The sequence below is a fragment of the Mugil cephalus genome, chromosome 10 (assembly GCF_022458985.1).
Source record: "Mugil cephalus isolate CIBA_MC_2020 chromosome 10, CIBA_Mcephalus_1.1, whole genome shotgun sequence".
NCBI classification, from domain to species: domain Eukaryota; kingdom Metazoa; phylum Chordata; class Actinopteri; order Mugiliformes; family Mugilidae; genus Mugil; species Mugil cephalus.
The window spans coordinates 2,707,206-2,722,365 of record NC_061779.1 but is presented as its reverse complement, the minus strand read 5'-3'; the positions used below and the strand labels follow the sequence as shown (position 1 = coordinate 2,722,365).

At 41.6% G+C, this 15,160-nt stretch overlaps 1 protein-coding gene across 1 annotated transcript in view; it reads right to left on the bottom strand.

Moving 5' to 3' along the window:
- Positions 1-11,585, bottom strand: part of mrpl23 (mitochondrial ribosomal protein L23) — a 43,963-nt gene extending 32,378 nt beyond the window's left edge. Inside the window, exons 1-2 of the mRNA XM_047596947.1 lie at positions 11,434-11,585; positions 8,614-8,736 (exon numbers count right to left, since the gene is read on the bottom strand). Coding sequence (XP_047452903.1) covers positions 8,614-8,736; positions 11,434-11,453 — 143 coding nt within the window. The 5' untranslated portion in view covers positions 11,454-11,585. The remainder of the gene's footprint in view (positions 1-8,613; positions 8,737-11,433) is intronic.
- Positions 11,586-15,160: the final 3,575 nt, after the last annotated feature.

Genomic DNA, 15,160 nt, shown 5'->3' with positions numbered 1-15,160 from the left:
TCCCGAAAGGATGGAAAGGTGGAAAGGTTTCTACTGAAATCCAACTTCAAGCAGCTCATTCTGGGAAAAGGGCAAAGAAATCTTCTACGATAATAGTCCAATACCACATGGGAAAGGTTTCTGTATTGATCTACTGTATGTACCACGTATTTTGATTAAAAATTTTAAACCACAATTCAATTCTGCAGGTCAGCGCATGATGTTTTTTTGTCACTGAGAGGATCTGATGAGATTGTTGTTGTACAGTGTGTGACTGGCTACACTGTGTAAAAGGATCCCTACAGAGATACGTGCGTCATGCAACAGAAGTCTCGCTCACAGAAATCAAACTTTTACTCTGAAATCATACGGGAGGTGAGCTGTTGTTGGACGAGGGTTGGAGACGGCCATCTGGGGACGAGTGGAGTAACGTTACACATTTGGAGTAGAGAAAGTCCAGCTAAGAACTGTAATTTAAAAGTTATTCTTTTACAAATCTAACTTTGGTTTCCGTCTGCATTTTTTTTTTTTAAATAGGACAGCGGCATGCTGAAGTTGTGGCTTGTTGTGCTGCAAATTGAAGATACCGTTGCATGTTCTGCACCTTTAGCTGAAGAAAACAGCTGATTAATAAGATACGCTACACACACAGCGGAGGTGAAGTTATTGCTGACTTGCACGTCCAGTGTATCAGCAGAGTCCATCTGCTGGAAAAACAAGCATTTTTAGTGGACGTAATTGACCCAGCTCGCCCACAGGATTACAATGCAGCCGTTTTGCAGCTCCACGTACACCATTCTCACTCGGTAGTGCACTGGTTTGCAAAGACTTTAATCCCTGTCAGTCGTTTACACTCAAGTACGCAAGAAGAAAAGCTTTAAAAATCCTACAGTCATCCTTTAAGGCCCCATTTAAACTTTCTGCCTCCCTTTACCAAGTCGAGAGGAAAGAGATGTGTTCCATAAGATGTGGCATGCAGATGCGCCTTTCTGCTCCATTTGAACCCACCTCCCTCCGTAGCCCCCCTCTCACAGTGTGTGTGCCAGAGGGCTGTGAAGCAGAGCGGAGTGACCAAGGGTACTTGAGATCAAGAGAGGAAGAAAGAGTGATTGCACTGAGAAACGGGTTTTCCTAGAAAGCAGGGGCGGGGAATTGGAAGAGAGGAAAGTGGCTTTGGGACTATGAGGTCTCTTCTGGATCATTAGCAGAGGAACACTGATCCTGATTAATGAGGAGAACGTTTGCTAAATCCCTACCGCTTTTACCACTCCGATTATCCAGCCAGCACAAACAAAGAGACAGTATGTATGAATCAAGCCAAAGCACAGAAACGTTTATTAGTCTGCAAAGGACACCCATGCACGTATAAATATTCCTAGTGAATGAGTATGAACAAGCAAATGACCAAAGACCGTCACACATAAAAATCATTAATTACCCGAGTTGTCCTGAAATAACATCTGCATCTTCTCCCTTACTGGAAACCCAGACTGTCTGAATATGAGCACATTTTGGCCTGTGAGCTTAGCCCAGCTGTCGGGTAAAAGACTACTACACTGAAAACTAATCATGTTTTTGAGTCAAGCGGATAACAGTGGCCTTTTCGGACAAGGACTGGCTTACAAACTACTTCTGCTGTTGCTAAATTACGCTCAGGTACACCTCCAACAACTGTCCTCTAGGATCAATCCGAACAAGCATTAAATACAGAGTGAAAAGAGGAAGAAAAACACAGAATACGTAGGTTTAAACGAAATTAAAAACTGACGTAGAAAGAGGAAAGGAACAGCCCGACTAAAACTGTCAGGATTTTTCAACAAGTGATCATATAAAGACCATGCAACGAGTACAGCAAACACAAACTAGGTGGATAACAATGCATTAGCAAGGTCTCAACAAGTTTGCAGGTCAGATACAGTCGACCAAGGAAGCCCTCATCAAACCAATGGGACCCTGGTTCACCTACCTGAAGGTTGGAAAACTCTGCTTAAAAGTGGTCTTAATGGAAGACGAGCAACCAAAACTTATTCCCTCTGATGTGGCAGCAAAGTCAAGCGAGTAACGTATGCTGGGGTGCAGAAAGACAGAAGAAGACGCTCCGGGAAATATTTGCAGAACGAGGCTGTTTGTTTGCAGTCGACCGTGAAACACGGTGGATATTCTATTGAGAATTTGCTGCAGGTAGACACAGGACTGAACTCATGGTTGTTTGGTTGGGAATTAATTTCATTTTATTTCAATTTTATTATTAATATTCAATTATTTCATTATTCCTGTAAACATTGTGTATATAAATTTCAATTTTCCTATTTTATTTTCATTGTTTATTTTATTTTTTGTTATACATTTTGTAAGATATGTGCATGTACAGCGAAATGTACCAGTTTGGGATGAAAAAAGTATATATATCTATCTAGATGTTCATCTATTTCACTGCCATCACCGGTGTGTTTGCCATTACTCACATGCATCCTGCAGAATGGCAACAACCCCGAGCACATAGCGATTAACAAGTAGATCCATCGAGAATTACCTTCAGTGAGAAAAAGAACAACAAGTCCTGCAACAAATGGCATTCCCACCAGCGGACCGCAATCTCATCATTGAGTCAGTTCGGGTTAAGACACAAACCACTGAAGGCCAAAGAAAAAACTGTTTGTCGGACATATGAGCCAAGCAGATTGAAAACAGAAATCACATTTACTTTGGGCTGTTTTAAACACAAAGAGCGGGCTCCAGTATTGATTACACTTACATTTTCTCCTGTTTATTGGATTTTGCATGAATTGAACTGATGCATAAAAACTATTTTTATAAAAACCAACCCCCCCCATCAGACGTTTGCACAATACTAGATATTCACGTAACACCCACAGACGCATGCGTACATGTTTTTTTTTTTTTTTCTTAATACAATCCTCTCTTAGCTACAAACTAGAATTCAGTCTGAGAAAAAGACTTGGGCTGAAAGCTGAGGAGAAAATGTCAAGTTAAGCGTGTACATAAACAAGGCTAAACTTAGACAAAGGGCGTGGTGTCTCCAACAGTGATGCAGGCAGCATCTGATCATCATCCCAGTATAAACACCCATCTGACTCCACGGGCTAACCTTTCACACTTCTGCCTCTCAGGAAGAATGAAAACCTTTCTCCAGCAACTGCTAAGGCTAAGGGCATCGTTCCTCAGCAACTGGTATATATTTATATGCAAACACACATGCTACAAAGATTCCTCGGCCAAGATGATGAAAGAACTCCAAACACAAAACCTAGAAGGGCATCGGGTGACGCCGACGATGGATTAGATTCAATTATGGTGCGTTGTTGCCAAGCAGGTTTAAAGCAGGCACACAGGGCTTCATTGTCAGAAAATAATTTAAAAAAGTTATATTGTTCAAGGCCCCGTTCAAGTGGAATTGCAGGAGAGAGATGTAAAACCTAAATCTAATACCATGTGATGTTTGAGGGGAACGGGGCCTGACGCATGGATGACACAAACAGATTAGACTTGATGCCTTTGTTGTGGCCGCTGCGACAGGATTGTTTGTGTGTGACAATATAGCAGATTCGTCAATCTGCAGATTGCCCCCCCCCTCGGTCAGCTGCTTTTCAAATGTAATCCCTCCCCTGCAACGAATCTACGTGTTCCTGGATCCTTCCTATTCTTAAATGTGGGCTAACTCACGCTGAGCCAAGAAGATTATGAGTATCAATTCCCGCGGTTTAAGACGGTCCATTTACACCTGTGCCCCGAAAGCATACGAGAGAAGTGGGTGAAAGGGCGCCGCTGGAGGAGCGCGAGGACAGAGGCGGCTTTGACAGTGTTTCACAATGATGCATTCTCAAAAGCTCAGGGACGACTGCACGCCACTAATGCGCTAGTGCTAACGGAGCGTCTGCCAGGTGAATGCCTCCTGTGCTGCGCTGGGGGGCTGGATTTCACGGCTACCCACTCGCCACGATGAAAAACACAGAAATAATAAAACAACAAATGCCAAGTAAAAAAACGCTAATCAAGCGTATCTCCTCCGTCTCTCGCTGTATTTCCTGCGCATCTTGAACGCACATTTGTCGGTTTCCTCGCAGTTTTTTGCACATCAGACGGACTGATGGAGACGCTTTTATCTGGTTAGCGAGAAAACCGGTGGTTGGGCTGCGGGGAAAGCGGGCGACTGAATAAATGTTATGTGAAAAACGATGTTGATCCGACGGGGCCTTGTTTTATCTTTGATTAGATCATCATGGTGATTCACGGCGGAAGAATGGCGTGTGCGCTCCCAACGTACAAACCGAATTCCACGCACGTCAGTATACATTTGTAATTAGCCGATTCCATTCTTAGGTTCGCTCATGACTTCCCAAGGCTGGTCTTCCCCGTTATAAGAAGAAATTACTTTATATAGGAATGATTCAGTGACCATCAGGGTTCTTGTGGCTGCCATGAATCCTTCTTAGAAAGGTTGCTTGTTTTAGCAACTTGACTTGGCAAACCACTGGAAGCCCTTTAATGTGGCTCCTCGTTTGATTGAAAATGGGCTGAATCTACTTTGAGGCTTTTCATAGGGCCTTTTTTTGGTTGACAGATTACCTATAAGACTCACCAGGGAATGGAAAAGACGGGGATGGAGAGTTGCAGGCAACGGGCAGTTACTGCAGTTTTTTGGGGGCAATCTCATTCCTTCAACACAACTTCTTAAACCAACTGGCCTCTTTTTCCTGTAACTTACATCATGTTGCCACAAAAAAACATTTATGAAAATGGGAACTGCCAAACCTCACTTAAGTTGACACAGATTTCTTAATTTGCCGACAGAATCCACGGTCTGTCAACATCAGTTAACACTGTAAAATTATATAATGACACAAATGGAAAATATTATGATGATATACCTGCCAAACACAGGGGGAAAAAAGAGAAATAGTAGCAACTTAAACCAATAATCTGGGGTTTGAAAGAGCAGGAGCGCTCGACGACTGAAACGTGTCGTCCTCTTGACATGTGAAGTTAAGAGCGTTCAGCATGTGAAGGTTATCTTTATACACACATTACAGGGTAAACGTCGGAGGCGCACCAAGCAGCTCATACACACAAACTTCAAAGTACATTGTGTCAGAGTGGCTAAGTGGTGAGAATGAAACAGGAGAGTTTGTTTTCCGCGCACATGAAAGGCCAAAGAAAGCCGCTCCTCATTGTCGACCTACCCATTGTCAGGTTTGGGTTGAAAAACGCACACTCTCCGCTTTAACCCTCCCATCCGCGCAGACAATACGCGCTAAAGATGTTGCTCAACACTAAGTATCCAGATCATAATAGTGGACTTTGTTTGGAGGGAATGCCATTGAGGAACCTGAGACTTGGAGGAGAGAAGAGACAGTTGAGAAGTTGAGAGTATAAGAGCAGCGTGTGAAGGATTACATTTTATTGTTCGGGTTTTTGGTCGCACAATAGAACAGAAATAGATCAAAGACCAGGTCGTCATGAGCCACCAAACTCCTCACAGAGCGACGGGGTCAGTAAAAAGAGAGTTTTACGCATTCGCTAAATGCGCTAAATAACGTCATCTGAAATTAACCGAGGTTAATTCCAGCGCAAATGACCCCGTTTCCATGCGTTCACTCAACGGAACAGGTGAACAGAAACAGCGAGCGGCTGCCCCAGACATCACAACTTAGTTTGGCCCGACAGGTGCCTGGAACAGTTGTCGGACTGGAAAGACATTGCGAGCTTCTGTGCGAGAGGGTCGGCTCGTTCAAGTCTGATTACGGTGAGAAACCGCAGCGCTGGTCTGGTTTCATAGTTATTAGTCTGCAAAGCATGAAACGTGACATGTGTAGTGAATTGAACACAAAATTCAATGGCGTGCTCATTTTTTTTTTTTTGTGTGTGTGTGTGATTGTGAGTGTGCGTGCGTCAGCGCTGGCCCGTAGCCATGCCAGGTGAGGTAGAAGAAGAGGTGTGCGTGGGTGTAAACTAGAAATTCGATGATGTTCTAGAGCAGAGAGGGAATACTTACACAGCACAAAGGACCCGGAGAACAATCAAAAAGACAAACACTTCCCTCTAGCAGGCGAACAGAGAATTACCAGAGAACACAGCCCAGGTGTCTCAAACAACAAGTGCCAAAAAGGGATTGGTTTTTGGACACGCAGCAAAGTGTTTAAGAAAAGCACAACAAACAGCAGAGTCCAGGGTGGGACGGAGCGTAAGAAACAGGGGAGGACATGCGCAGATGCCAGCGAGCGAGCGATACCACGGGCAAGTATGAAAACTAGAGGCAAGACAAACAACTCACGGAGTTATCTAGTTCCCAGGTGTCATCGAGAAAAAAAAAAAGGGCCAGCTTGTGTTATTGCCCTGAGAAACACCGACAACATCGCCGCTTCTCATTAACAGCTGCTCGGCTCCAGGATTTACCCACGCTTACACCGCCTACCCCCCAGAATCAGAACTACAACAGCTTTCACCGCTACCATGACTCAGACTTATCAATAAGCCGGGAGTGGGAGTGATATATGGATCGTGTTGTTTTTACTACACTGTGGGCTAAAGAAACAATTAAATAAATAAATAAATAAATAAATAAGAGTGTCCCGTGCACACGCCGAGGCCCCTGCAGCGAATCAATCAGCGACCCACCTCTCGCAGGCATCAAAGCCTGCAGGAAAAAAAAAAAAAAAAAAAAAAAGAGAAAGAAAACCTTACACACCCTTATGAACACACACGCACCCTGCATTTACCCACTTTTGTGCATGCATACACACACACAGAAAGACACACACTATTCTCACAAACTGACTCACCCACACTTGCATGCATGCACACACACACACACACACACACACACACACACACACACACACACACACACACACACACACACAATTACATAAGCACCCTAGGAGTTTGGCAGACAAGACGCAAGAATCAGAGTGGGAGGCCAGGCACCTGGATGAACAGATTATGGTCTAAAACCCACCAGAGACACATAGATGATCTGCCTCAAACTTCAATTTTTCTCCCCACTGTGGGCTCTGGGCCTCTCATCGCCTGAGGAGCACTGCTAACCTCAGTGACCTTGGCTCGCAGACGCAGTCAAAAAAAAAAAATCAGCTCATCGCAAAACCGAGTGCTGACTGGTAAGGACCTCCTGTTGCTTTACACGACAGCGTACGCGTCGTCCAAACCCGCGGAGCTCAGAGCGACACGTACGATATGTAGAGTATGCTGCTCCGAGTTTTCTGGGTGAACCGAAAAAGGAGAGAAACAGTGGTGTAAGATAATGGCAAACTCCACGAGTTCTGGACGACTATCAAGAACATTCGGCTTTTACTTTTCTCTGCAGACGCCGGCCCTGCGAGGTGACTAATGTCTGACATCTTGCTGTCCATAACTTGGCCTGAACTTCCACTGCAGAGACAAACAACAACACTAGACTTCAGCTCCCACGTCACTCCCCATGACAGCCTATCGCCAGTCATTACTGCATCTAATCTCATTAAAGGCAACCATGAGGTGGTACAAACTGTCTACACTGCTGAGCGCTGACGTCTCAGTTCTCGGGTTCTTGAGGTTGCTACACCACCTGGTGGCCACGAAACCCAACTCCAGGTTCATAAAACTGGACCAACAAAGAGCCAGTAAACAGAAATTATTGGTTCTACTAATGTCTAACAAGAGGGACAACTTTAAACAGCTCATTCGGGACAACAATGTGGGGTACGGGCTAAATAACAGAAATGTGGTTTTGTTTAATAGAACATAGCTTAACAACACCAAACACTACATCTTTTAAAATTATTATAAAGTTAAATTACCACATTTCTTACTTAAACTGAACACTATAACAGCCATGAAGGGGGATTTAGTGCAGGACTTTTACATTAGAAAGCATCCATCCACACTAACGTACCTAATGAACTGTCTGGTGAGTATAAATCTTGCTGAATATGTTATTAGGAAGCAGTTGCAAGTTTAGAAAATCCCGTTTGAAATAATGCACAGTTTTCAAACGATAAAAAAACTACAATTATGAGAAGAAATAGTTTGAAAAGAACAGATGTCGGATACAATAAGCATCAACACATAGAGGAGAAGAGGTACTGAATGTGAGGAAATGTTGTAAATCCAGTCTGGAATAGTGTTTGGTAAAAGCTAGAGAAAGAAGAGATGAATGAGAACAGAGGAGAACAATCATGATATTATTTACTGGCTCTATACAATTACATCATCATGTCAGGATCACTGCAGCACTGCAGATGAATATATACATATCAAATGAAAATGGAAGGTGAGGTTAAAAATATATTCTGTATAGTCTGTAAACTGATAGAATCTAATGAAACAAACATATTATTATTATTATACCTCTTTTGTGACACAAATATCTTTATAACTATGGGAAAAGTTACAGATTGAGACAAATATCCCCTGCAAACTATACTTTTATCAGCCTGTGTGCAAAAAGGACTTAGTTTTGTTTTTGTTTGACACATATTAGACATATTTGTGCAGTCATCACTTTTTTTGGCATCATATCCACTTACCTGAAGACATTAAGGCAACGGATATAAACAAAGCTCAGGTCACATGACAAGAAACAATGACACAGGAGACAGTTAAAAGAAAAAGACTCACTCCATCGGGACACGAAACTGAACGGTGTCGGGAGGCTGCTCCTTCCCCGGCCTCACTAACGTCAGGAACCAGTTGGGTCTGAAGATCCTCAGCTGGGGGTTACCCAGCTGGTAGAGAGGGTGCCTGGGAGAAGGCAAAGAAACAGACCCTTACAATCCATTCAGATTTAAAAAAAAAAAAAAAAAGAAAGAAAAGAAAAGAAATGATGCAACAGAATCCCAAAAGATGTAATAACTGTTTACTACATGCCATCAAAACCACACTGTGCACCATTATGTGACTTCCCGTTGTGTTGGCCAGTGGACGCTCCGGTTAGAAGCGAGAGGTGAGAACAGAGTCGTGTCATGTCTTATGTTGTGGTACAAGGTGTTTGTTTGTTTGACAGACATCTTTTCTTCTTTTCTTGCCCACTCAGTATGTTATCATGGGAGTAACTGGCTCTTTAACTGCCAAATGCTGCATTTGAAGTGCACAGCAAATCTAAAACTCAGCTTTTTAACCAAAAACATTAAAAAAATAAAAAAAATATGTGGAATAACTTTCAAGTAGTGATGGGACATACTGCGCTTGAGGTTTTGGAGCAACAATGACGCCCGAAGCCGCGCTGGTTCAGGAAGTGGTTCGAGTGTTGGCGTGATTTACGAACTGAAATAAAACGTAATGGATCCCCACAAAATCAGTGTTGGTGTTTCACCAATTTGTCTGTTTTCAGCCTTGTGTAAAAGTAGAAGAGTTTCCCCAGTGCAGCATCTAAGGGCTGATTGAGGATTTATTAATATACTTTATTCAAGAAATGGTTCATTACACGAAACTACGACCACTTCACGGTTTAAAGCCATGTCTAAATAAAATACATATAGCTCACAGCTTAAAAGATTGTTGAGTAGTGAGTGTTCACCATGTGATATCATTTCATTGATGAATTACTAAAACTCATCTTTGAAAGGGAATCGAATCCTAGCGACGTTGCAGCAAGTCTGTAGTTTTCATGATGCACCACAAGTTGTTAACGTAGCGTAAACTACACAGCAGAAAAGAGTCTTCATCAACTCCCACCAACGTTTATGTTACAACACTAAGTATTTTCACTTGCTCCGGCCAGCGACAGGGTTTCCATCCCAAACGAAGCAGTAAATTGGATCATACGTCATAAATCGCGAGACCAAACCACATTGGACAAGATGAATGAACAAATGACCAACAGAAAATTAAATTACGGTGTTTTTTTTATTTCCACACTGACAGTGAGGCCAGACAGCCAAGAGGCCATCACAACTGGTTGAAGTAACAATAAAGGTTTAGACAAGTGGGGCGTTTGTGTGCACATAAACCTTTTTTATTATTATTATTATTATTTTTTAAACCAATTACATGGAAAGCTTCAAGGCTTCATGAGACTCCACCTGGACATCACCACATTCAAGTGTCAAGCACAAAATGATAAACTTATAACCCAGTTGGTCCATTATTATTTATCTTTTTACCCCACACTCTTTACTCTAGTTATTTTTCTGCCCTTTTGTATGCTGTAATGGGGGAAAACTGCAATTTTCTCCACCGCGGGACACATAAAGGTTTTCTAATTCTAATGATTTCTTGGAGTTTCCAAAAATTTACTTACGAAAGAAGTAAATATGGACTGGAATGAAAAAAACACCTTCAAAAGAAATAGTTTTATGTTATATTATATCACTGTTTGCTTGATTATAGGGAGCCTGATCATATATCTGCCCTTGTGTTTCACCCTCTTACTGTATTTGTTTCACAGGAGAAGCATATCCATAGACCTGTTATTATTATTATCATTATTATTACAGTATTCCTAAACCCAAATTAAGTCACCAATTAACAAATACATTATTGATCCAGTGCGCAGACATATAACCTCCTCCTCCATTTACAGATTATTACAAGACCTAGATTTGTGGTAACCTTCATAGACAGTAGTAGATTAGTCTGGTGTTTCCCAGCCTTTCCTGAGCCATGGCAAATATTTTACATTAGAAAAACCCCACAGTTCACCACCACCAATTTACTTGCTCAGTGTAAAATTTGGGCCTGTTTTTTTAAAACACAAAGCAGAAATACTCGCAGGAATTGAAGAAAGACACATGCTCCTCAGCAATAAATCTGCATGTTTCCTCCATCTGTTCAGACTATGTTTAGGTTTTCTGACCACTACTCAAACTAGGACCTTCATCTAAATCAGAACTTTTTCCAGGACCCAGGTCGGATCCAGTACTTTTTCTTTTTCCAGTATTTATTTATATTCACAACTGTGTCACTCCAAGCCATCATGACTATTTCTAGTTGTTTGAATGGCAGCAGGTAGATAAGACAGGTTAATTATCTACATTGTGCCATCTAGTGGAAGAGTAATTAATCGTTCTACCTTTCACTAGACGTTGCTGGCACAGACGAACCATCATTTTGTGACCAATTGAGTGGAATTGGATAATTTAAATTATATGATGATCCCAGTGCTCAGGAATAACCGAGTATGTTCACAAAAACCACAGCGTAACGTTAACGGCAGCTTGTTTTTAGCATTAGCATAGGCTAATGTTAGCTACGTACCAGTAGAGCCCCGTTTATTTTAAACAGTAAGCACATAAGTAAAACTGTAAAGTCGATGACGATGTATAAAATGAAAACAGCGTGTGCTAAAAGATGCATTCAGTCATAACAGGACAGGTGGAAGGCACAGACACCCCAACCACAGCAGGGTATGCTAGGTTATTTAACTATCAGAGAATGAGACTAACTCTGACTTATATAAGATACCGGAATATTATTTTAAACAGCAGTTTAAATACTTACAATACTTTTGTCAGTGGCATCGCAGAGGCGGTTTACGCTGCTGACATAAGCTGCTGTAGTTCGTTGTTTTGTAGTTTTTCAAGGTTGTCAAGCGAAGCACACGTGCCTGGATTTACTTCCGGGGGACAGTCGCCTTGCGCAAGCGCAGTGGAGTTGCTCCGTGCCCTTCAGAGTTCATGGAGTGTGACACATTTTTGAATGTACCGGTTTAATTTAATCGTGTTTATACTAATACACCATATACTTGGCAACATGAGAAACATACATTACAGGAGGAGAGATGTCTAGATGCATACACATAATATGAAGAGTGGTAAAAAGAGTTTATTATAACAAAAAGAATAGTAATAATTATTATTGTTGACACTGACCAGTTTTCAGAATAAAAGTACTCAGAAAAACAGGAAAGAAAGTACTCTGAAAAACAGAGGCGGGGATTAGAAAAAAAAAACAGGAATCAGGAAAATTCCCAGAAAAACAGGAAAAAATACTCAGAAAAACAGAAATCTGAAGAGTGATAACGAGAGTATAACAAAACTAATTATTAGTATTATTATTGTTGACACTGACCAGTTTCCACAAAAAATTTAGAAAAACAGGAAAAAATACTGAAAAACATAAAAATAAATTACTCTGAAAAACAAGTGATAACGAGAGTATATTATAACGACAATAATAATAATAATATTGTTGTTGCTGTTATATAATAATAATAATAATACATTTTATTTATAAAGCACTCTTCATTAAAAATCTAAATTGCTAATAAAAACACTAGGAACTACGAACAGCTTTTAAAACCTGAGTCCATTGAGTGTGGAGCCTGAGAACACGTTGAAAAGGACCATCTGAACAGAAAAGTCCTTTTTTTTAAAAAAAAACATCCAGAGATTGTTGAGGATTTTGGTTTTCATTTTGGGAATTGGCCTTTGCTGTGAGTATTTTCTCAAGGCGCATGTGATAAGGCGGCAGCAGAGGGAGACTTCGTCCCATCTCTGCCTCAGACCCCCTCGACCTCACCTCACTAGGATGTGCCTGCCTGCAGAGGGGTAGGAATGATTGAAGGCCCCCTGGGTGGAACATGAGTCCTTGGCTCAGCTGGGTCAGACTTGGCAGGAAATGGACCTACACTGACAGCCCACACTGTGCCTGGGAGGGAAGTTTCCATCAGTTAAGATGCCATTGAGTGGGTGCATGTGTGTGTGGACGGTGCTGGAGGGGCAGTTAGGCATTTTATTATTATGCGGTAAGAGTTGACACTTTTGTCACGCTGTAACACAATGTCCCGTTATCCCTAAAGGCATCCAGTTCAGCTTTTCTGTACGTATCACAGATGTTTGCATCGGTGAGTTCATTGGTTGTTTACTTGTTTGTTGCTCTGGAACTGGTTCATCTGTCAGCTGATACGAGACCGAGAGTCATAAAGACGGCGAGCCAGAGGTGGGAAGGTTACTCTCAAAACATATCCCGTAATGTCCACCGGCCACGGTTATTACACACTACAACGTTAGATTGTTTTCGATAGAATAAAATATTAAGGTAAATTGAATTCCATTAACTCTAAAACACATGATTCATACACGAGATGGAGTCAGAGTGTTTACGACGGTATGGGCCCTAATGTGCAAAATGGTTCCCGTAAGGTTGCCTTATTGTTTATGTACGACTGAAGAGTTTTTTTTTTTTATGTGATTTAACGAGTAGAAATGGAATGTTCCCTCTTTCCATCACTGACGTTTGCAGCTGCAAGGCCGGATAACGCTTGACTAGATGAGTCTACGCTCTACAAGAAATTCGCGAGAATCTCAGTCTCCTGATTTTCTCTTGACTCACCACCGCGTAGGCAGCCTGAACGCATTTCAAATGCATCATCTTATCATCATCTTGCGGGACTTTGAAGTATCTCGATAATTAAGGAAAAAATTACTACGAAAATCAGGAAAAAAATCCTCTGAAAAACAGGAAAATTTACTCTGAAAAACTGAAAAAAATTCTCTAAAAAACAGAAAAAAATGACTCAGAAAAACATAAAAATTATTGAGAAAAAATTTAAAAAAATCTCTAAAAAACAGAAAAAAAATGACTCAGAAAAACATAAAAATAATTGAGAAAAACTAAAAAGAAACCCCCCTGAAAAACAGAAAAAAATACTCAGAAAAACAAACCAAAGAAATATAATACCCCGTTGTTTTTTTTCCAAGTGTGCGCAATATGCTTCTGTACAACACTAACTGTATCTTTGATATAGGTGCGTTCGCGTGAGTGAGACAGAGAGTGAAGTGGAGAGGGTTCAGGTCTGGGGCAGTGGAAACTGTGTGACAGAACAAAAAAAAGGGGGAAAGCGCTGGTGGAGGAGGGAGGGAGTGCTCCAGCAGCAGAGGTGGATAGACGGAAAGAGTTGGGTTTACGCTGGGACTGTCTCGCCAAACTCGGGCACTGTGGCCGCATGGAAACTTTCCCCCCTCTAACTCTCAGGCAGTCACAGGAGAAGTTGTCGGTATTGAATATCCAAGAGAAGAAGAAGATGAAGAAGAAAAAAAAAGAAGAGAAATGGTAAATTGGAGATGCAGACATGAAGATGGAAAAGTTTGTCAGCTGAAGCGAATAGTTTCACTTCAGCTCAAAAAGATCTGAGTGTTTCCTGAAGCTACTGTAGCCTTCCTCGAAGACTGGGCCACATGCCTCCTTAAATATGTGATAACTTAAAGTTTTAACAAACACTTTAGCTACAAATCCACCCAGTGCAATCAACATATCACTGACGTAAGACCAAGCACCTAGTATCAATTCAGCTGCAGCCGGATGGACTACGTTATGGGTTATGTAGGCAGTGCACTGCAGCCGGGGATGAGGCAGAACTTTATTGGGGAAGCCAGTTATAATTTTTGGCAGCATTTGTTTATGAAACCATCCTCGGCTGAGAATCTGCAGGAGATGTTTCAGGGATACGAGGCTCTGAAGTGGTAATCGACCCACTTAAAGGCCACTTTGGGAGTTGGGAAGGCTTTCACTACGCGTGCTCACTCAAAACAACCAGGTCTGCTCGGCTAGGTACAAAAAATAGGTAGCTCTTTGTTTTTATTATTATTGGAAAAGAGAAAAAGACGCGTCTTGAGAAAAATCTAAACAGACACGAATAGACGTAAAAAGACATCAACAGACATTTAGGTTTAGGTTTAGGCTGCACGTGACGTAGCAGCACTGCTGTTACTAAATGTTTCATGCATTTACTAAATCTAACATACACACACAACAGCATAAGGCAGAACGCTGGATACAACAGACTCATTAACAACTATTCATGTTTTAGTCATGCTGTTGTGGCCTCAAGTGGTAAATGCCAGAATCTATCGAAAACCGGTGGATGGGTTTCTATGAATGCTTTGTTTTTGTTTTTTACTCTTCCAGTGATATGTTAACATCTAGAAGACAGACTGGTATAAGTTAACCAACAGTCACACCAGAAGATTGCGAAAAACATTGCTCAAATTTCTTCTGTCCATTTGGTGGACAAACCTATAAAATTAACTTTCTATACACTAAAGTGTTACAGCAGCATCAGTTTCCTCTGGTTTAGTTGGTCAGAGCTTCATCCTACAGCAAGATAATGACTCAAAACTTTAGTCTAGGCTACACCAGAACTACCTCAGGATAAAAACAAGATGGAAAGCTTGAAAACATGGAGTGGACCATGGCCCAGTCTCTAGACTTTAACCCCATGGAGCTG